General features: G+C 29.5%; 1 protein-coding gene across 2 annotated transcripts; it reads right to left on the reverse strand.

Annotated features, from left to right (window-relative positions):
* LOC114300218 (MADS-box protein JOINTLESS) lies at positions 1–23,546 on the reverse strand. Of its 2 annotated transcripts, none has more exons than XM_028245102.2 (9): positions 23,283–23,546; positions 22,759–22,950; positions 14,035–14,113; positions 12,664–12,728; positions 12,370–12,469; positions 8,981–9,022; positions 4,491–4,532; positions 4,202–4,374; positions 1–356 (listed from the first exon to the last, which is right to left on the reverse strand). In XM_028245102.2, the coding sequence occupies exons 2-9, from the start codon at positions 22,938–22,940 to the stop codon at positions 341–343; spliced, it is 699 nt and encodes a 232-aa protein (XP_028100903.1). In that variant the 5' UTR covers positions 22,941–22,950; positions 23,283–23,546; the 3' UTR covers positions 1–340. The 2 variants fall into 2 exon arrangements, with proteins under 2 accessions (XP_028100903.1, XP_028100904.1); XM_028245103.2 differs by having other exon boundaries at positions 23,227–23,398.
* Between the last annotated feature and the right edge of the window lie 661 nt (positions 23,547–24,207).

Here is a 24,207-nt window from a genome sequence, read left to right on the forward strand (position 1 = left end):
TACATAGAAATTTCACATTTCTTTCACCATTTCACATGTTTTTTCTCAAACAAAATGCAAACTTACAAAAGATGTTTCAACAAGCTGCTGTGGCATTCCAGGTATGGAATGAATGTAAATACGACCCGTTTCTTTAAATACATACATCTACCAGTGTTTGTACTCATATTTTAACGTAACAATTCTGCTACGAATATAAAAACCAAACACAAAACACAAACACAAACACAAAACATTGGCATTGTCATCTTTTGTTGTCAAAGTGTTATCTCTCAACTGCAGGTAGCAAAGGCGTTTATTCCTAATGGAATCTCTTCCATCTCCTTCCTTACAGTTTGAGCTAGTTAATAGGGAGCCTGAAAGAAAAATATATACAATACATGTGTATTTCATTAGAAATAAATAGATAAAAATTGGGGAAAAAATAGAAGAAAAGCTTCACCGTGTAAGAGTGACACAAACGCGAAATTTTGACATTTATCAATTGTTTAAAGTGTCATGTAGACAACATATATAGAAATTTTGATGAAATGATGAAATTAAAACTAAATTTAAAGTGTCGAAGTCAAATTATTCAAATTGAAACAATCGAGACAAAAATAAAATTTGAATCAAACTATAAAGAGTAAGAAGTGTAATTCACCATCTTTTTTTTTTCTTTTTTTTTTTAATTTATTTTTTTACCTTTGGTGAATTTTTTCAACTTATTAATTTTATTCATAAATTACACTTTACTCCCTCAACTAAAAATTGTAGCAATTAACCCCCCTCATCTACTAAATTTTTTCAATTTGGACCTTCATGACTAAAATACCCTTCCATCAATATGATAAATTACACTTTACCCACTTGAACTATCACCAAATATCACCTTCAATTTGAACATTTTATTTTTTTCATTTTATCACTAAATTAATTTTTAATTGTTTATAAAAATAAATAATTAAAAAAACTGACGGTGTTTGGGAAGGAAATTTTTTGGTTTTTTTTTGTTTTTTTTCACTAAAAAACAAATTGGTTACAAAAAAACAAATCCAAACAAAATATCACATCAAATCCCATAATCATTTCACTTTTTCTCTCACAAACATCACATCTAATCACAAAAAACCCAACTATCTTCCCAAACACAAAAACAAATTTCTCCAATAATATCCCACAACTAAAAAAATCTACAAAAAAACTCACTTCCCAAACACCCACAAAGCAGAACAACAATATTTATAAAGAAATCTAAAAAAAAAATAAAAATTCACAAAAAATAAAAATTACATATACTAGTTTTTTATTTTTTATTTTTAGTGACTTTTTAAAAATTTTATTCACATATATTTAATTTTTAGGTCCATCTAAAAATTTAATATTTGACTAAAATATGAAAAAATTTACTAAATTTTTTTTTATAAATTATAAAAAAAAAAAAACTTAAAAATTGTATTTGAAATTAAAAATCAAATTAGTTTTTTAGTTGAGGGGTAGATTGCTATTGAGTGATAATTCAAGGAGGTAAAGCATAATTTACTCCTAAAGTTAGGGTATTTCATCATTAAGGTCTAAATTGAAAAAATAAATAAATAAAATAGATGAGAGGGGTTAAGTGTTATAATTTTTAATTCAATAGGGTAAAATGATATGAGACAATAGTTTAGAGAGGGGTTAAGTGTTACAATTTTTAATTCAATAGGGTAAAATTATATGAGACGATAGTTTAGAGGGTAAAATGTAATTTGCCCAAATTTTATTTTGAAGTAGGCTTCTCTCCTGTCCTTTTAATTGGATTGGAGAGTGTAGTTCGGCCCATCGGGCTCACTTTTGGATTTCGTTTCGATGATCTGAATCGTTCATATTTTAAGATTCGTCGAGCACATAACCCTTGTAAAAAATCAAATCGATCAGATAACAATAACCACGTGTTCAAATCAATTTTGTATGAACTATTTATTTTCTCACCGTTCATTTTTTTTTTATACAAAATTGATTCGAACACATGGTTTGCATTATCTGATTGACTTATTTTATCCAAGGGTGATGTATTCGACGAAACCTAAAATATAAACGGTTTGAATCATCAAACAGGATCCAAAAGTGAGCCTAATGGGCCGAAGAACACCTCTCTAATCCGATTAAGAACAAGAGAGAAACCCAGTCCTCTTATTTTAGGGTCTTCTAATTTAGTATGACCTAAAAGTTAAAAGTTGGTGTAATTAGCAAAGAAAAGAAAGGATAAATTACACCAGTAATCTTACATTTTGTCCCTTGTGTATTTTGATCCCAACACTTTCAATTGACACAGTTTTGACCTTCAATTTTAAATTTTGTGTTAATTTAATCCAATTGATAATGTCGTCAGTATTTTTGAATGAAAACAATCACTGAATTGGTTGAGGTTCATTCATTGAGATTAGTAAATTTATAATTTTACTCTAAAAAATATGACACATACCACTTATATACATATTTTTCATTAAAAAAAAAAAGCTAAGAGTTATAATAAGTTGGAATAAATAGAAACAAAATCATAAATTTAAGATCAAAATCAAATCGATTGAAATTACAGGGATCAAAATGATACAAGGACCAAAATGCATGAACTACTATCACAATACACCCCCCCCAAAAAAAAAAAAAAATTATTGATAAAGATCAAAAGTACAAGAAAGAAACAATAGAGGAAAAGGTAAGTGAAAAAATTGAATCAAAGCAAAACTCTTCCAACCACGTTGGCATGATAAAGCAATGTATTTTTTCTTGGACGCTCGGCTCAAAACTCCAATTTTGAATTTTCTTGAGCTAAAAGTTCACGCTCAAAACTATTTTTTTCATTAGGACAAACTGCCACAAAATGACCAAACTAACCCCATATATATATGGTATATACGGTCAAATGACCAAACCAAACTCTTTCTCTCTCTCTCTCTCTCCTCGCGAGTCTACCGTCATTGTCTCATCGTCTTGTCGTGTCGTTCCCTCATCATAGTCAAATTGCCAACGATTTAGATCTACATGTGCTATCGGTGGCTCATTTCCACTCTAGTGGTTCGCCTCTGTACCGTCATTGACGTAGCTTCTACTCTAGAACTTTCGCCAGAACCACCATAATAGAGAAGGAGATAGAGATGTTTAAATGAGAGATGTTCGAAAAGATAGAGAGATTCGTCACCAAATCTGTAGATCCGCCTACTCTAACCCTAGATCTAGATCACTACCACCACGCCGCTACCATCACCACTGCCCTTCCTCTCTCTTTTTCTACCTCAACGATCAGTCTCTCTCTCTCTCTCTCTCTCTCTCTCTCTATATATATATATATATATATATATATCACATTTGTATTTATGGAATTTGTAGATGATTGTTCATATTCATCACTGATCTCAAATCTGCGAAACCCACAGTAGATCTGAGATCTAAACACAACAGCATATGAAAATCTTCCCCTCTCCTCTCTCTCTTTGTATCTGATTTTTTTTTTTTTTTTTTGTTATCTGTTTAGATTTGTTGTTGTTGTCGTCGTTGTTGTTGTATGATGATGATGATGATAATGGTAACAAATAAATAATTTTTTTGACATAAATTGTTTTCAACAGATAGTGGCTAATCCTCATATCTGTTCAAAAAACTAAACAAATAGGTTCAAAAAAATTGTTATTGAACAAATTTGAACAAATTGTTGCGTTGATGTATTTTAATAACAAAGATTTGAACAAATAAATAGATTCCAGCGAAAGAAATTGAATAGATAATGAAATTTAGACAGGTATTTGAACAGATAGTCAAAAATTTTAAACAGATATATAAAGTTTGAACAGATAGAAAATAATTTGAACAAATAGATATAAATTTAAACAGATAGTCAGCAAAATTAAACAGATAAAAAAAGTCAACAGATAAATTAAGGGTAAAATTATAAACAAAATGTCTTTCAAAACAAATAAAAGGACTTCTCACCAAACTATTTCATAAAGGGTGGACCTCTCACTAATAGAAAATATCTACTGGACCTATTACCTTATAGCTCCCTTAGATTAGATTTATTAGTAATTTTCTCTTTTTGCTTTATCTATGTTTTACAGTTTTCATGTTTTTAAAAATAAAAACAAATGAAAAATTCAAAACATTCTTGTCAATTTTGTGCCAAAAAAATTTGCAAAAGCACGTGTTATATTATTATCAATAATGCATAGCTTATTATAAGACTCACCCTAGCTTCAAAGATGTGTCGGAGCAATCATCCTCTGGCGGTGGAGCACTGTTGCAGCTGCAGCCGTTGGTGATGGACTCCGGCGACTGCCCTTCTTCCGGTACCAGATTATCCGACTCCGCCCCAACATTAGCCACTCCCACTCCCCACTTTCCTTTAGAAATCATTGTCATCTGCAATAAAAATATAAAATGAAATAAAATACAAATTGCATAATTTCTTTAAGTTATATATCATAAATTAAAAATAAATAAATAATAATTAATTAAGGTAGCATAAAGTTTCTTACCTTCTGTTTCAGTTGCTTGTTCTCTTCAATCAACTGAGCACCCTGCAATGTATTTTTAAAGCAAGTTTGAGGAAGAGAGAAGATGGTCATGTGTGGATCTGGTTGATTTCTAAGTAACCATTATAAAACAAGAAGTTTAAATTTAAAGCATATATTTAAAGCAAATTTTCGAATATTTTTGAGTATATACAGAAATTATTTATATATATCTATATATATAAATGCTCAAATGCATGGAAATAAAAAAGGTAAAGTACCAATAAATCCCAAAATGTGATTTTATAAATTGTTCAGTCATCCCTTTTTTCTTATGAACCCAAAGGTCCCATTAAAGTAGAAATTACATAAAAATGTAGTCACTTGCATGTTTGGATTTAATTCTTTTAGGAATAAAAGTGAGTTTCGCAATTTGCACTATAGAAGTTTAGATTTTCCCTCATTCTAAAACAAACCTCACATTACGAACAAAAACCTAACACTTCAACATAACACACTAAAAAACTCATTGGTGTACTTTTCCCAAACATAACGTAACACTCAGAAAAAACTCTTTAAGGTACTTTTTCCAAATGTAACACTCCAATACAATACAATACAAAAAAAAAAAAAAAAAAATTCGTAGTATATTTTTCCCAAACGTAACACTCCAATGTAATATAGTCCAATGTAACACACAAAAACGCTAAAAAAACTCCTTAGTATACTTTTTCCAAACATAAAACTCACAATGTGAAATTATATATTTGCCCAAAACTTACTGAGGAATATTTTTACTCTTTTTGAAATGGTTTGAAGAATCTTACATTTTTTTTAAGTGTCACATTGGAGTGTTACATTTAGGAAAAGTATACTAAAAAGTAGTTTTTTTTTTTTTTTTTTTTTTTTTTTGTGTTTCATTAGAGCATTGTATTTAGAAAAAGTACACCAAAGAATTTGTTTTGTGTATTACATTAAAGTGTTACATTTAGGAATTTTTTTTAGTGTTATATCGAATATTACATTTGAAAAAAATACATTAAAGAGTTTTTTTTGTGTATTACATTAGAATGTTACACTAAGAGATTGTTTGGAGTGTCCTAAATAAATACGCTTTTTGTCTTTTTGGACTAAAAAGTTAAGAAAAAAAAGATTGATGTTTGGATTAACTTTTTGATTTTTTACGAAAAAATATGTATTAAAAAATTATATAAATAAGTGTATAGGAGAAGTGATGGAAAATTGTTGCCTCCTTTTCAAGCTTGAATTGGACGGTGTTGTTCAGCCCGTGTGGACCCACCACGGGTCCCGTTTTGCTAATCGAAACTGTTCAATATGTAAAACTCGTCGAGTACTATATGCTTGTAAAAAATCACGTTAATCGGATATCGATAGCTATCTGATCGTGTTAGTTTTTTTGTCAACTGCTAACTATAACACTATCTATTGTTTATACAAAACTGATTTAATCATATAGCTATCCATATCCGATTAACATGATTTTTTTACAAACATATAGTACTCGACGAGTTCTATACATTCAACGGTTCGGATTATTAAAACGGGACCTGTAATAGGCTCCCACTGGCCGAACATTACCCTCCAATTTAATAAATATATATACCTAATTTTTTTTCCCCCTTGACAGCCTTTTCATCAATTCTCAATACCAGTCACGTCTTTGTCTTAAAATATGTAATAAATTAATTTTTTTATATTTTTAATTTGTGAATAGTGATACATTTTTAACTTTTTTTTAGTAACTTTTTGACTTTTTAGATTTAGAGATGCCAAATTAGATCTAAGGAGTTTTTGTATGTTATATTAGAGTGTTACACTAAGGAATTTTTTTGGAATATTATATTAGAGTGTTACATTTAGAAAAAGTACACTAAGAAATTATTTTTGTATGATATATTAGTGTGTTACACTAAAGAGTTTTTATGTGTGTTACATTAGAGTGTTACTCTAAAGGGTTTTTTTGAAATGTTATATTAGAATGTTACGTTTGGAAAAAATACACTAAAGAGGTTTTTTGTGTTACATTAGAGTATTACTATAATAAATTTTTTTGTGTTACATCAAAGTGTTACACTAAGAATTTTTTTGGAGTGTTATATTGAAGTATTACGTTTAGAAAAAGTACAGTAAGTAATTTTTTATGTATTTAAAAATAAAAATAAAAAAGAATTTTTTATGTGTTACATTAGAATATTACACTAAAATTTTTTTTGAGTGTTACATCGGAGTTTTACGTGTTTGAGTATTATATTGGAGTATTACAGTTTGAAAGTATACATTTGGCCAAAACTTACCAAGTAATTTTTGTATTACTTTTGAAATGTTTGAAAAATACCACATCCTTTTAGAATGTTTGAATAATCAATATTTTACGTCATTTTTGTATTTCTTTTAAAATATTTTTCAAATAAAAAAGATTTTTATATAAAAATTCATTTCAAATTTGATTCTCATATATTGTGTACCTTAGAGCATCTCCAACGGTAGTAGGCATTTTACCTATCTAAATATTACTATAAAGTATATATTTTATTTTGCCTATCAACTGTTTTATGTTTTTACTCCAACCATGCTCTTTATTTTAGCTATTTATCCAAATACTATTAATTTTATAGAATGCCATGTCAACAACAAAGATGGAGGGAAATGATCCTAATGATTGAATACATTTTGCCTAGCATTGAAGGCTAGCTACATGTAGCTAGTGAATATGAGTTGAGCCAAAATGCCTAATCATATGCCTAGTGCATTGGAATTGAAAAAAGTGAATCATACTAGGCATTTTAACTAACAAGTATTATATGCCTAGTGCATTGGAGATGCTCTTACCTTTTTAGCACAAAAGAAAAAAAAAAAAAAAAAAAAAAAAAAAAAAAAGGAACACAATAGAAATATGGATATAACCGTAAATCTAATTTTTAAATAATACATTAAATCTACTTTTTTGAAATCAATGAGACTAATTGGTTTATAAGAAAATCTTTAAGACTAAATGGATCACCATTCCTTAAGATGGGATTTATGAGTAATTTTCCAAGAAAGAATCAGTGTTTATTTGGAATCAGTCTTTTTTTTTCTTTTTTTAATTTTAAAAACAAAAACAATTATAAAAAAAAAAAACTCAACACCTATTGTTTTCATTAGTTTGCAAAATTATTATTAAAAAAAGTTTTTGAAAACAACTTTCTAGTGTTTCCGAAAAGGTGTCTGTTTGCTAAATAATTTTTATAATTTTCAAAAAATTAAAATAGAAAATAAAAACAATATCAAAGGAGTATATTCATCACTCAAGGAAAATGAGCGGAAAATGACAAACTCAATGTCAAACTACTTTGGATAAATGAACTTGAATCAAACTGCAACCAATGACCTTGACATGGTGGCAAAAAGAGTGTTTTTGTTTTTGTTTTTGTTTTTGTTTTTGTTTTTGTTTTTTAACCAAAATAAAAGAAATTTTTTTTAAGGCCATTAGGCCAGAGGTACATTTTTTAAACTTTTGGGTTAATAGACTCAAGTTTAAATTTTTTTGGGCCAAAAGGACAATCTATCCAAAAGACCTATCTGTTCAAAACTTATCCATCTGTTCTATCTGTCCAAATATCATCTCTCTATTCACCTATCTGTTTAATATCAGTAATCTGTTCACCTCACTATCACCAACCGCCATCGTTGTCATCCTTATCACTAAAACAGATTAAAGGGCAAATTACACAAATAGTCCCTATAGTTTGAGTCTTGTGTCACTTTGGTCCTTGACTTTTCAATTGTAACACATTTGACCCAGAATTTTGAATCTTGTTCCAAATAAGGACAATTGAATATATAATTAAATTTTTCAAAGGTAAAATTGTCAATTTGATAAAATATAAACTAATTTGACAAAAATATCAAACAAATATTTTTGAATTTTAAAAAATTATTTCTACCTACTAAAAATAAAATTATGTAAAATTGATAAATCTTTTAAACATTTTTTTTTTCCAAATTAATTTTTATTATGTATTTGGATGATGATCGTGTAAAATTAATTTTAAAAAATTAATCAAGTAATTTTTATTAATTTTACATAATTTTATCATTGATGGATAAAAATATTTTTAAAAAAATTAAAAATATTTTTTTGACATTTATTTTTGTCAAATTAGTTTATATTTTATCAAATTGACGGTTTTACCCTTGAAAAATCTAATGATATTTTCAATTGTCTTCATTTGGAACAAAATTCAAGATCAAATGTGTTACAATTGAAAAGTCAGGGACCAAAATGACAGAAGTCTCAAACTATAGGAACTATTAGTGTAATTAACCCCAGATTAAATCTTGAACAAAATAATAGATGGTCCCATAGTAATAAACTTTTCACCAATTAACCCAATTTTTAACTTGAATGACATACTAAGAATTAAAGGTGAAGCTTAAGCTACCCAAAAAAAAATCCCAAAAAGAGAAATTGGCAAGATACAAACAAAACAAAGAGAAATGAATTCACATACCTTGCTTTGAAGGGTGGCAATTTCATTCATGATTCGTTCTCCCTGAAATGATTGGATATCACATATTATCTATGAACCCAACATAGCATTAATTATGCAAAACAATCATCTTATTTGGTTTAGTTTTTTAATTTTTTTATAAAAAAAAAAATCAAAAACTAGTTTATTCAATAAAATGTGAAGAATCATTCAGCTTGTTTAACAAAATTTCTAAATATCTCAAAACACAAAACAAAAAAAACAAAAACAATGGATTATCAACCCTTCCTATTGTTCTAATTCGTTGATTAATTTGTATGATCACCGAAGGACTTTTTTTACTGATTTCTTTTATTCTAATAGAATTTTTATTTTTTTTTATTTTTTATTGTTTTATCATTAAGATCACTTCTAATTGTATTGAATAAAAATTTTGTTTTATTTTCGAAATCCATTCTTCCTTGTTTTGAAAATAAAAAAAGATCCTTTCAAATTTTGGCTCCTATTTTCAAGATTCACTTCTTAGAAAATTAAATTTTTTTATTTTCCATATTTTTTGATTTCACTAAATTTTTTTAATAATCTAAGCAATTTTTTTTTAATTTTTAGATACAATTAACACAAATACACTTAAAAAGTATAATATTTGTGAAAAGAATCTTTAGAAAACTCACCAATTACCAAAAATATAAAAATTCAATATATTTTTCGTATTCTTGTGTATTTATTATTTTTTAAAATATTTTTTGTAAATATTTTACTTTTTAAATACATCTAACTAAAGTGAATCTAAAAAAGTAAAAAATTGCTTAAAATTTTTAAAAATAGTCACTAAAAACAAAAAAAAAAAAAACACAAAAAATAAAAAAACTCAATTTTTGAAAAATTAAAACCAAACACACTGATTATTTTCATACGATTCTCCTCTTTTTTTTCAAATAAAAGTAATTTTTGAAAACTCTAAAACTATAATTTTAGGATGCGCTTGGTTTGAGTGGAATCATGATTCAACACTCAAAGATAGCGTTTGATAAAATTTTCTAAATATGATTTGAGAATATAGTTGTATTTTGAGTTTTGAAATTATGATTTAAGTGTGAAAATTTTGTTTAGTGAATGAGTTTTGAAAAAAAATTTGAATTGAATGGAAAATTTTTGATGTGACATATGATATTTAATACAAAAACTTACAACTCATAACTAAACACAAAACTCAAAATTCTATTTAAAGCTCATAAAAAAAAATTTAAAATTTTGAAATTTTATTTATTTAAAATATAAAAATAACAAGTGCCAATTGTTATATATATATATATATATAGCACTTTTCCGGTCAACCGGCAGGACGTCCAAGGAAAGACCGGCTAGCCCAAATTTTCAACCTTGGAAAGAGTTTTCAAAAGTGGGTATGAAATTAATTTTTAAAAACTCTAAACAAACAAAACACTCAAAACAATGGATGAAAATATGTTTGGAGAATACAACCAAACACGGCCAAAATTTTTAAAACACTTTTAAAAATTCATAATCAAACACACAACTCAAAAATTAATTTCAAAACTCATAACCAAACACACAACTCAAAATTCAATTCAAAACTATTTTTAAAACTCAAAATCAAAATTCTTTTCAAAACTCTATTTAAAAATAAACTTAAAAAAAAAACAAATTTAAAACAAAAATTTTTTATTTTGATTTTTAAAATTATTTTTAGAATCATGATTTGAGCGTTGTCTTTTAAAATTTTTTGGATTTATTTTTTAAAATATTTAAAAATTTTCTTACTTTCATTTTTTTAGGATAAATATTTTATATTTTAAATATTTATTTATTTATTTTAATGTGCACTACATTACATACATTTTTGTGCTATATTTTTTTTTAAATATTAAAAATTTGAAAAATATATTTTTTTATTTTAAATTTTTTTAAAATTTTTTATTTTAGATATTTTATTTTATTTTATAAAAAATATTTTTAAATATTTTAATTTGTTTGTTATGTGTTTGGTTACAATCTGAAAGTAAAATTTTAAAAATAGTGTAGAGTTTCAAGTTATGTTTTTTGTTGAGTTTTGAAAATAATTTTTGAAATAAATTTTAAGTTATGTATATAGTTACAATTTGACTATGAAGTTGTGTTTTGTGTTTAAAATATTAAAATTCAAAATTAAAATATTTACAAAATAAAATAAAATATTTAAAAATATTTAAATAAAAATTATATATTAAGAATTAAAAAAAATAAAATTTTCTTAAACATTTTTTTTTTAAAAAATTCAAAAAATCAAAATACAAATCAAAATTCACAAACTCAAAACTCAAAATACAACTCAAAACTCTATTCAAAATTCAAAACTCAAAAACTCTTTTCAAAATTCCTTTCAAAACACTTTTCAAACTCTTTTCAAAATTCATAACTAAACAAATTTTCTATTTTCAAAACTCAACTCACAATTCTACACTCAAATTATAACTCAAAAAAAAAAAAAAATCACAATTCCAAAACTAAACCAAACGCTAACTTAGATTTTATTTTCATTAAACTAGTTTCTATTTAAAATAAGATGGGAAAAAAAAAATTTGAACATAACCAAAATAAGTGACTATTCTTACAAAAAAAATTTATTAGACTAATGTAATAGCGACATTTTTATAATTAAATGTCATTTTAATTGACTATTGTTTTAAAATGGTATGCTCAAATGCATTCACTGGACATAATTTTCGTATATTTTTTTGAGCATTGATAGAGAGACCCCCTCTAATCACCACCCCCACAACCCCCACACACACGTGGCGGGTGGTGATTGGAGAAGGGGGGAAAAAAAAAAAGCAAAAGAAAAAGTAGCCAATCAAAAAAGAGAGGGGGTCAAAGGAGGTGAAGGGAAAGGGAGTCTTAAACATTTTTGTATTTTTTTTTATGTTTATAAATCATAGAGAAGGCTTTTCTGCTGTCCAAAAACTGGATAGGAGGATTTAGGATTTAGCTTGTGCAGCTATGGTCTCACTTCGAGTCTATCTTGATAATCTAAATCATAAACTTATAGGACTTGCCAAGTAGATTATTTATGTAAAAAATCAAGTTGGTTAGACATCAACTACTTGATCGGATCATATTTCTCCTTTAAAAAAAAATAAAAAATAAAAAAATAAACAAGAATGATTATGAGAATAGGCCGACCATTATAACCAGATCATGTAGCTACTGATGTCTTTGCATAGTGATTTACTCGATGAGTCCTACAAGTTAAAATGTTTAAATCACCAAAATAAACCCGAAGTGGGCCCATATATAAACCCAAGCTGGACTATGGAGAGAAGCTTGGTGCATACATCATTAGTATTAATTTTAGTATACTTTGGGGTAATATATATAATTAAAAAAAAAAAATGAACAAAAGAGAAGACCTTAGTCTTAAGCACACGGCTGAGTCCAGATTCAAGCATTCTTTCTAACTGCTGCAATTCTTCTATATTTAGCCCTTGAAGGTCATCTCCCCTCATCTGCCTGTTTCAGAAAACCATATTATTAAATCCATTGTTACAAAAGCCATTTTGACAGTATGAAAAGAGTTTCTTCTAAGCACTTCACTCGGTTGTCCAAATACAAAGTAACTAGGATCGAATTAGGTTAGGCTGGGCGGGAGATACCCTGAATTAAAAATAAATAAATAAATTAATAAAGTATTTCACTATATGTACCTGAGTTGATTGGTCTTCTCTGAAACTTCCTTGCTCAATCTGGCATGATTATTAGTATTCTCTAGCTACAAGGAACATCATTACAATCAATATCATATTTATTAGTTAATACAAAGGCTTTACACCTCTTTCTTCTTATTTTTTTGAATAAATTATGCTGTTAATCCCTCTAATTTGAGCCAAGTATCAATTTGGTATTCGCAGTTTCAATTTCATTAACTTAAATCCTACATTTTCAATTGTGTTTCAACGTCTCCCCGTAGCATTTTGGATGGAAAAAACGGCACATGCAAACTTAGAAGGATCAAAGTGAAATATAGAAGAACTATCGCAACCACTAGTGCAATTTATTCATTGTGAGAATTGCTAAAATTTCACGTGAGTCGCACTTTTTTTGGTACAAAATGCTAACAACAATTCACAGACTGACTACTTTGAAACACAATTGGCAGTGAGGTTTAAATTGATGAAATTGAAATTATCGGGACAAAGTGGAGTCTCTTTCAAACTCTAAGGACCAATGATGTAATTTACTCAAAAGGATTTCACAATGTTGGAGCTAGCTCCCCTATTTATGGGCCTCTTTTGGAAGTATGTGCTAGAATGCTTTGTGCAATTTCAACATACATTTTATAAGACAAAAATAATGTAACAAATTAGAAAAAACTCATTATTTGGCAGCTAAGGGATTGATGTTTCTAATTATTGCTTTTTGATTATCAACTTTCAATTTGTAATAGATTGCACAAAAGGAGGTAAAATGGAACATTTATGGCATTTTACTTTTTCCAAACGCGGAAAAGAAGGGCTTATTATAGTCACAATAGATGTTAAATAAAACATCAAATAAAATCCTCAAAACTCACTCTAAACTGGTCTTATAATATGGGAGAAAAAAAGTATTCAAATGCCTAAGAGCATGATAAACTATCATTTCAAAATGTCATAAAGAAAATGGAAAATGACTGTCTAGTGGAGAGTAGAAAAAAAAATTATAAATATATGAGAGTGCAAGTGATTCTTTGATGAGATAAAGGGCGTATCTAATGCACGAAACCCTTGCTTAAGCGAGGTCTGGGGAAGGGTTGATGTACGCAACCTTACCCCCGCAAACGGAGAGGCTATTTCTGCAATTCGAACCCGTAACCACCAGATCACCAAAGGATAACTTTACCACTACACTAGACCCCGCCCTTCTAATTCTATGATGAGATGCAAGTGAAAATTTGTGAGGTGCAAGTCTTAATTGCACCCCTCCATATTTCTCTAATTTTTTTTCCCTCTCCCCACTCCCTAAAGAAAACAATGGGATGAGTCATGTTCATGGGATGACCAATAGGAAACAAACATAACTAATAAAACATACTATACCTGCAGTTCGAGGGAAGGTTGGTCCATCTTTTCACTGTTATTAGCATGCACATTGTACTTTCTAAGTATATCTTTCATGCTTCAGGGAAAAAAAATACAAAAAAAAAAAAAGAAAAAAAAAGAAGACAACAAAAACCAAAAAAAAAAAAGTTAGCATTAAATTAACTTATTACAGATTATATTTGCTTTATTATCTTAAACAAATTACACTCATCATCTCTATACTTTGACTTTTGTATCATTTGAGTCTCTATAATTTAATTGACTCGATTTTTATCTTAAATTTATAATTTTGTCTCAATTTGATCTAATTGATTATAATTGTTAGTGTTTTTTTTTTTTAATGGAAAATGTGCACATATTGGCATTATCAATTGAAATTAACACAAAATCTAAAATTAATGGTCAAAATCGAGCTAACTAAATGACAGGGACCAAAATAACACAAGAAACAAAATGTAGGGAGTACCGATATAATTTACATTATTAACTTTATAAGAAAGCATTTAAAACAACTGAATTTTCCTACAAGGCAGAAAAGCAAATGTAGAGTTTCAATGGTTTCATCCAAAAGTATAGTGATCAATAGAGATAACAATGATTATAAAGAGGCATGCTTTGTTAAACAACCTGCTATGACTTAAGTCTACAAAGATCTCAAGGATTAACCATGTACAATTAGAATCATTCAAGATTTCTCATTTACTTTGAAATTTCATTTAATAAATCTCTATAAAAAATTTTAACTCAGCAACAATTTGAATATAACACAAAATTACATGCAAGGCTCATGAAATTCAGTTGATGGACCATGCCAAAAAAATTGGGTGCGATTGAAATAAGAACATATGTAACCTAACCAAAAACTTCACAACAACAACAATGCATTTAATCAAACATAATCAAATGGAAACTTGGAATTGAAGGCCATGTGAACAGTTAGGCTACTCAAAGTAAAAGTAGACTTGCATCTACTAGGATTAGTGTGGAAGTGCAGGCATCTCATGAAATTCCAAAGACTTTTCTCCTTGATTTAGAATACAGCCATGACCTATATGAGATAAAAGTGAAACTTCTAGTGGATGCCGAAAAAGTATAGTATTTGTAAGTTATGTTACATGGGCTCTTCTGTTTCCTTCAAAATACCCGTCTCCATCAAGTATGACAATGATAAGGGTATGAAATGTGTCCGACATCTATTACCCAATTTAGACACTTGAATCTTCTAACGTTTTACAATGTTTGAAGAATAAGAAATTCACATTTGCTAGAAAATAAACATTTAACCTCTAACATATAGATGGGATAAAATTTTACATTTTTTTTTTTTCTAAATCTTATACAATTTCGAGTATATTTCTAAATCATTTACAACATCTTATCTAAGAATATTATATATGTGATATGAGCATTGCTATTCAACCAATTTTCAAGTCCAGTGATGTGACAATTAATCAAGATATTAAAGGCAACACTCTCTCTCATATCTTCTCCAGTCATCAACCAATCATATCACTTACACATCATTGTGTTTAAAAAATGGGTCTCTAGAAAATGAACTTCTATAATATTTTCCTATGTAGTATAAATGTGGGTTCGTAATGAATTCCCATACCTATATTATATTTTGGATACATATCCCAATATCCTAAAATAAAAATCTATAAAATTCCAACACTTGGGAACGCACTTGCACCCGATACTTTTACCCTTTTTTTTTTTTTTTTTTTTTTGAGCAGTGAAAAATAAATTATAGATGAAATTGTGAAACAAAGATATATCAATAAAAAGGAAGGGGGGGTTGCAAAAAATATCAAAATTAACTGACTCATCCCAACTAATTTGGCACCGGTAAGAAAGCCACATCATGTGCTAGCACAACCTACCAATAGAGAGTTGGTTAGGAACCAAGGAAAAAAAAAAATCACAAAGGACCAAGTCTAATTTGTTGCAGGTTGAGGACAGGATCATTAATGGAATAACTAGGAAACTTTGATTTTGCCTTGACCCATGTTAGGTTTTTATTCTTGGCAATCCTGTTTGACAAAACTCTTTTTAATTGTAATTTTGTTCAATCTTTGTATTTCAGTGAGGTTATGAGTTTTAGATGCGAATCCAACCCGAATTGTGCCGATGCAAAAGAGTTTGTGATGTTAATTCTTTCATGTTTGCCACTTCACTGACTATGTCGAGAATCGAGCTACTCGAACAGCTCGCGAGGGTCGAGGGGACAGCGTCCATTGGTGGGTCCAGGGCAGCACCCAGGCGGGGTCGAAGGGCAGCGCCCCCAAAGCAAAATGCAAAAATGCATTCGAAATTTCTTGTCTGCTCGAGCGGCCATTTGTGTGCTCAAGCGGAGAATATTTGGTTCCAAAAGTTTGACATGTCTGCAAAAGTACTAGAAGTTGGGATTTTACGCTTGAGCAAACTTTCCTGCGCTCGAGTGAGGTCCGCTCGAGCGGCCATTCTTGCGTTTAAGCGGAGATCGTGGAACAATTTGCTATAAAAGGTGCGGTTCAGTCAGATTTTAGGATACGACTTCTAGATCTTCTTCTTTGATATTAGGATTTATATCTGGAACTTATTTGCTAGTTTCTTTGATGTTTGAGTTTAAATCTAGTTTGAAAAGTATACAAAAAAGGATTGTTTGTTTCGTTCAATACAAAAGAGAGTGTTGTTCTTCGGTGGATTCCGTAGAATTTAGGCCTGAAGCTTTGGTAGATTTCAGAGTGGCTCATTGTCGTGGATTCGACATCGGCGTTGTGGATTCAACGTTGGGCAAGACGATTCCAAAGTAAAGATCGTTGTGGAAGAGGCATATAGGGGTCAGTTCAATTCGGGCGTGGATTTGCTAGGTAATTGAGAGTGCACTTATGTAATTCCTTTAGTTTTCTTAGTGGATTGTTTTGTGACTTTTGCCCGTGATTTTTTTATCAGAATTGGAGGTGCTCCAATTGTGATTTTTCCACATTAAAATCGTTGTGTCGATTTGTCTTGATTGTTTGATTGGAATTGTTATTTACTGCTTAAAAATTGATACATAATCACAAATCAATATTTAGGAAATTTCTAGATTTTTCAACCCATAAAGCAACTCTTGACTTAATGAGATCAGCAATGGATTACCAATTGGGCTGAATGTTCTGGAAAATCAGCTGGTTGCGAGCAATCCAAATTGACCATAAGATAGTAAACGAAATTGCCTCCCAAATGACCTTGTCTCTTTTCCGAATCCTAGCTCCTTGCCACCAATAAAATAAGGATTGAATGGATCCTGGAGTCACCCATTCGATGCCCCACCAATCAATGCAAGCCGCCCAAATTTTCCAAGAAAATGAGCAAAGAAGAAGAGCACGATCAACCGTTTCGATTTCAAGCACAATAAACCCTAAATCCGATACTTTTACCTAGGTCCATCTAAAATATTTTGCAGTCTTTTGTGAACACCACTTCTTCTTGCCCCCCTATCCTAATCCTCTAGGCTCATGTGATTCTTTAAGGGTTAAGGATAGTTAGGCTAAGATGCATACTCGTAGAAAGTCCTTCAATTGCAAAAGAAAAGGATAAATCATCTTGTAGTGTGGTATCTCTTTCTTCTTCATGTGGCAAAGATAAAAAGAAATTTGGACAAATTACGACGGTAGTCCCTGTACTTTACTCCTTGTATACTTTCATTTTAGTTCCTATACTTTCAATTGGTTCAATTTTAATACTAAATTATGATGGTCTCAATTTGGTCCAATTAATTACAACTCTTAACATTTTTTATAAAAAAATATACACATAAGTGTCACGTATCATATTTTTAAGGGTAAAATTATAAACTTACTCAACTCGGTTATTTAACATTAACCAATTTAGTGATAATTTTCTTTACAAAACACCAACAATATTATTAATTAGACCAAATTCAAACAAAATTTAAAATTAAGCGTCAAAATTAAGCCAATTAAAAGAATAGAAACCAAAATGACATAAGAGATAAAATATAGGGATCACCGGTGTGATTTGCCCAAGAAAATTAGACAAGAAGTTATAAAACTTCAAGGTAGCAACGAAGAAAGCCGGTACAAGCTTCACGGTCAAGCCAAGCAAGTTTTCTGAAGGATTTGAGCATGAAAATTCAATACTCCAAAGCAATGGCAAGGAGGGGGTCGAAACAGCCCTCAGTGAGTTTTGATTATTTTCGTATTCACTCAAGATGTGAGAGGCATTTAAAAATAAAACAAAACCTTTACCTATCTAATTGTGAAGGATTTATGCTTTGTTTGTAGGTTAGATCTAGGTGGGAGGCATTTAAAACAAAAAAACAAACAAACAAACAAAACAAACAACTGCCTCAAGTCTTCTAAACAAAGCGACATTTCCTTAATTTGCTCCAATTAGTTTTTCATCACATCAGAACAACAATCCGCGACAAACGATTATGGCCTAATCAGTTGACGTGACCTTTATCTTTCATAATAATCATGAAACGAGACCAACACGATGCAACATGGACTTTTTGACACAATGAATCTTAAAAGGTAGAACATAGACACAGCAAAGCCATATTCCTCTTTGCACCAACAAATATTAAAGTCCTATATATTTGATCCCACACTAACATTTTTTTACTGATATAATTGTTACTCCTCTAGAATCATAAAGGGATGGATCTAACCATCCATGTAGAAGTACTTAGCAACTAGAAGTTGAATTGATTAATTTTCTAAACATTGCAAACCTCCACAAAGATATCCTCATCCAATCATCTTTATATAGTTCAAGCCACTTGTGAGTCTTTCAATACTTTCAAACTATTGTGGAATAAACCACACACAAACATAATAGCAAGAAAAATCAATCAAACCAAGAAAAACATGGCACACAAATTCACATAGTTCAGCAAAGATTGTCTATGTTCATGACTCCCATCAATTCACTATGCCGAAATAAGAGAAGAGTATAATACGACTACTAGTATAGACAACAATATATATCGTCACACTAATACTTTCAAAATAAGATGTTTATCATAAGCTAGGTTTAAACTTTGGGATGTCCTCAACTTTGAGGCAATCTTGGGGATGGGTGCTTTTATTATTGTACTCATTTTGTTGACATCATAAATTTTCTTTTTTCCAATAAAAAATAAAAAGAGCTACACTAACACTGCTCCTAACTTCTAGTTAAAAGAAAAGGGAATAAAATTGAAAATAAAATAATATGTAACTATGTTGCAAAAATATTAAACTCAGTGTCTGGTTAGTGTATTTGTGTCCAATTCAAGTCAAAGTCTCCCTTGGCTTTTTTTTAATCAGCGAAAAAAAGACTTCATTGATAAAATTCAATTTACAATGAAACATTGAGACAAACACCAAAAAAGACAAGTGTAAAACACATCATAACAAGACTTTCCAATCCCAAGTAGTTTGGTACCAGCAAGTCCAATCATATAGTAACACTGAACCAAAGGTTGGTGAGGGACCAACCAAAACAAAAGAACCCCAAAAAACAACAAAACAAAATAAATCCTAATCCCCAGTTAGAGTTGTAATACTTTAGATTTCCAAATTGAGCCCTCTATCATGCATTGAGGCCTACACTGAAGAGAGGGACAATTAGCAAGTAGGTGCACCTTGAAGACAATCAAGTGCTAACCATGTGATACCTTTCCCAAAAGTCACATAAAGTGTGATTCTTTGGGGAGTGTTTATGCATTTATAATAAATAAAATATATTGTAACAAATTTTTTTGTTATTTAGTTGTAATATTTATGTTTAATGTCTACATTTTACTAGCATTTAAACTTTTAAATATAAGCATAGTAAATTCTCACTACAAAAGTACTAATTCATCACTAATAACATATTTTTTTACTGCTCTATCCTCTAAAGCTCAAATTGAAAGATCTATATTGGAATTTGTATGTTTGAGTGGTCCCAATAAACTTGGAATCACAATTCTATCTCAATGAAAACAAGATTTTGATAAGATTCTTAATTAGAACAGTGGAAACGTGGACGGAAATGTCACCCTATAAGAGCATCCTGCCACTAAGGTGTGATTAGGTGACATATATGGATATGATTTGGTTGTCCTCTTGTGTCAACCTAGTTGGGATGGATCGATCTAGCTATGATGCAATCTGCATTTGCCTTTTTTTCTTTATTAATGGTCATTCTTGTGTTTTGCATCAACAAAATTTTTATTTTTTTGGATGAAAAAAGAAGTGACATAAATGCTTTAGGCCATATAATAGAGGTCATAATTGCTATCTTTGGGGAAGCATACGTCAACAAAAGTTAGAGAGGGTTTCAATATTTTTTTTTTTGTTTTTTTAGTTACATCGAGGGTTTCAATCACCTAGCCACATTGCTTGTGATAGTGTATTCATTCTGATTTTTCACCCTCAACCCACAAAAAATTTCCACCAAACACATATTTTGTATCTGAAAATTTCTTGATGAGAAGCAATCTCTTTACTTGCTTTTTTTTGGGTAGGAAACAATCTCTTTACTTCCAAATCAACAAGGCTTCTCATTGTGGCTTTCTATTAAAAAGTTGAAACATATGCATTTATAGGAACAGCCAATAGCCCAAAGATGAGCTCAACTTTGTCTGTGCTTCTAAGTTGCTTCATACTTTTTGTGGTATAATTGGCATTCACTATCCATATTCACTTTCCATATTCTGAAAAATTATTAAACAATCTCAGAAAATTATGTAGCATTGCTCAAGTGATATTCCTGATAAATCAAAAAAAAATAGCAAAATACACTAGGTAAGTCATCCCTTATTTTTTAACTACCTAATTATTGAATTGTTATCACCAACTCATATAATCTAAATGCTATGTTGATCACCAATTCTGCTTTTGAGACCTCTTGCTTAAGGGTGAATCAAGCCTTTAGGACTCTCTAACATATTGTTTTTTGTTCTTTTTCTTAGATGATCTTTGTTTTGTTTTGAGGTTAAGATCTCTCCAACTTTTTTTGAATTTTTTCTTGGTGCTGGTATATGGTGATTTGCTGGCCTTTTCATGCCAATCTAGTTGGGAAGGGGTGATTTTGCCATGATGCTCCTTGTACCTTAATTGTGGTTTTCCTGGCTGGTGACATTAAGTGTATTGCATTGTAAATGTGGAGCAGTTAAGAGAAGACTGATAATTTTATGTCGCCTCAAGTTTGGTCGGACTCTCTTCTATCAGCGAGTCAAACATGTTTAAATATTTTCATTATAGGTAGGCAGTGACGGTCAAACAGATAATCTATTGTCTATTCTAATACCATATCGAATTGTTAGCCACCATCCCATCTAAAATTAGTATGATTGGTATCACTCTCATCAAAGTTGATTGCTTGTTCAATACTTCTACAAGCTTCATAAACTTTCCTTTGTGATCAATTCACTGAGAGGGGCCTTAGGGACTAATATTCTATGGTACCAATCACCAACAATTCAGTTCACTTGATGCTTACCCCTTCATTGATTTTCTTTACCTCCTTAGAGAGAATTATCATAAACTCTATGCCATTATCTTATGGTCACTTACCAAACTGGAACTTGATAATTTAACTTTGTTCTCAAATATTCGAAAAATGTTACACAAATTAACAAGTCGTATAAACTTTTATTACTCAGTAATGTGGCATTAAACAATGAAATTTTAAAATATGAAATAAGAGTCACCTCAATTATGTGATAGGTAGCATGCAATAATAGAATTTTGAAATCCAAAACAAGACTCACTTCAATTATTATGAATAAAAAATTACAAATTATTATGATTTGTTAATATAACACTATTCTACATAATGATACTAGTCAATAAAAAAATACAAAAGAATTTAAATGAATACATAATGATACTAGTCAATAAAAAATTACAAACGAATTTAAATGAATACATCGTGTCTCCTACTAATCCAATCATATAATTTTCATTAGTATAATTTGAAAATTTTCATTAACTGATAATACTGCCATGTCATACGGCCATCATTACCAGGAATCTAATACACTTGTGTGCAATACTTGGATTAAAAATAAATAGTAAAATTCAACCAATGAAATTAAACAAACTTTGAAGGTAAAGGTTTTTATTAGGAATGACATGAAAAGAACAAAATTTATGTTCATATGATTGTAGAAGTTGTTTCATAAAAATTAAACATTCTTTTCAGCAAACAAAAAATTAGTTGCTACTTCAAACAAAACAAAGTTAAAAGATCTTTTGATGCACTTCTCTGGTGTCTTTATGGTATTGTATCAATAAAAATTTTATTTTTTGATAAAAAAGAAAAAGAAAAAGAAAAAGGAAAAGGAAAAGAAAAAAAAAAAAAAGAAAGACATCTTTTGAAATGATCAAGAAGATGGTTTATAAATTAGCGTGAGACACGAGGTTTTGCTGTTCTATGAAACATGGAGCTCACTTCATCCCTAATATCAGACCAGACCTCCATGACTCTCTCTCTCTCTCTCTCTCTACCTACATATGTATATACATACACATATATATCAAAGTATGTATAAACAGATCTCTTCTAATACATCAAAATACGTATCAGTATCAGCGATAAGATTATATATCGACTGACATCGAACAGTATGACTGATCTCTTTCTAATACAGCAAAATACGTATCAGTATGAGAGATAAAATTGTATATCGACTGACATCGAACAGTATAACTGATATATCGGTGAATCTAGATAGCAAATTAAGTACCATATCCATACCTTGAGCTAGCATAATCGAAGAGCTTTCCGGTGGCGGAGAAGATGATGAGAGCAACATCAGCATCGCAAAGAACTGCGAGTTCTTCAGCTTTCTTGAAGAGCCCTCGTCTTCTCTTAGAGAAAGTCACTTGCCTCGCCGTAATGTTGTCGATTTTCTTGATCTTGATCTTCTCTCTCGCCATTCTCGATACCCTAACACAACATATCACAACATCAAAGCAAGTTTATAGAAGAACAAAGCATAAAACGTAATTAAAACAGTGAAAAAAAATATGAAAAAGGTGGGTTTTTTGGGTGAATTTTAACGGAGAGTACTGTGGAAGAAACCCTAGAAAAAGAAACCCAGAAACCCAGTTTAGATCTGATGAAGAAACCCAGAAAAACCCACCAATCGTTGCTCAAAAACATGCAAAACCCAAGAAAAGAAAGAAAGAGAAGGGTTAGAGATTGGTGGGTGATACTGTTCACCTTCTTGGAGTGCGAAAACAGATTTGAGGAGAGATGATGATGGAGGGGGTACTTACTGTTGATCAGAGCAACCACCAAAAGTCACCAATTAAAGAAGACTTTGGAGAGAGAAACTAGATAAAGAGAGACAGAGAGAGAGAGAGTGTGCGTGTTGGGGAAAAATCGTAGTTCAAGAAAGGAAAGTCCACATTTCCCTAATATAGCAAAACAAGGCCTCCTTTATCAGTGGTTTGTACAATTTCCCTTAAAGAGTTGGGAAATATCCGAGCAGGAGAGGCCAAATATGAGAGCTTTACCGACAATAAAAACCTGGGGAATGCAATATAATATATAATAATAGAATAATGTTAAATATTTTAAAATTTTTAATAAATGTGTTATATGAATATGAGACATATATCATATATCTTCTATGTGAATTTTACATTCATGTAAAATATTTGATAAAAATTTTAAAAAAAAAATTAGAATCTAACATTTTTTATAATAATAGGCAAAAGTTGAGGACCTCAAAACATATTAAAAATAAATAAAAGGAGTTGTGAGGTGTGTGATGTAAATTTAATTGGGTGTGTGAATCAAGAATTATAGAGCTTGTTTAGTTTGATTTTTCAGAATTCTAGAAAATTGAAATTTGTTTATTTTTACTAAAATTTTTTAATATTCTAATAAATATTTTTAATTTTTAAATACACCTAATATAAATACACTTAAAAATATAATATTTGTGAAAAAAATCTTTAAAAAATTTACTAAATATCAAAAATACAAAACATAAATACACTTAAAAAGTATAATATTTGTGAAAAAAATCTTTAAAAAATTTACTAAATACCAAAAATACAAAAAAAAATACAAGAATTCAGTACATTTTTCATATTCTTGTGTATTTATTAGTTTTTTTAAATATTTTTTTTGCAAATATTTTACTTTTTATATACATCTAAGTAAGGTGAACCTAAAAAAGTAAAAAAAAAAATT

Source organism: Camellia sinensis, chromosome 6 (genome assembly GCF_055761805.1).
Source record: "Camellia sinensis isolate YWXY chromosome 6, ASM5576180v1, whole genome shotgun sequence".
Taxonomy (NCBI): domain Eukaryota; kingdom Viridiplantae; phylum Streptophyta; class Magnoliopsida; order Ericales; family Theaceae; genus Camellia; species Camellia sinensis.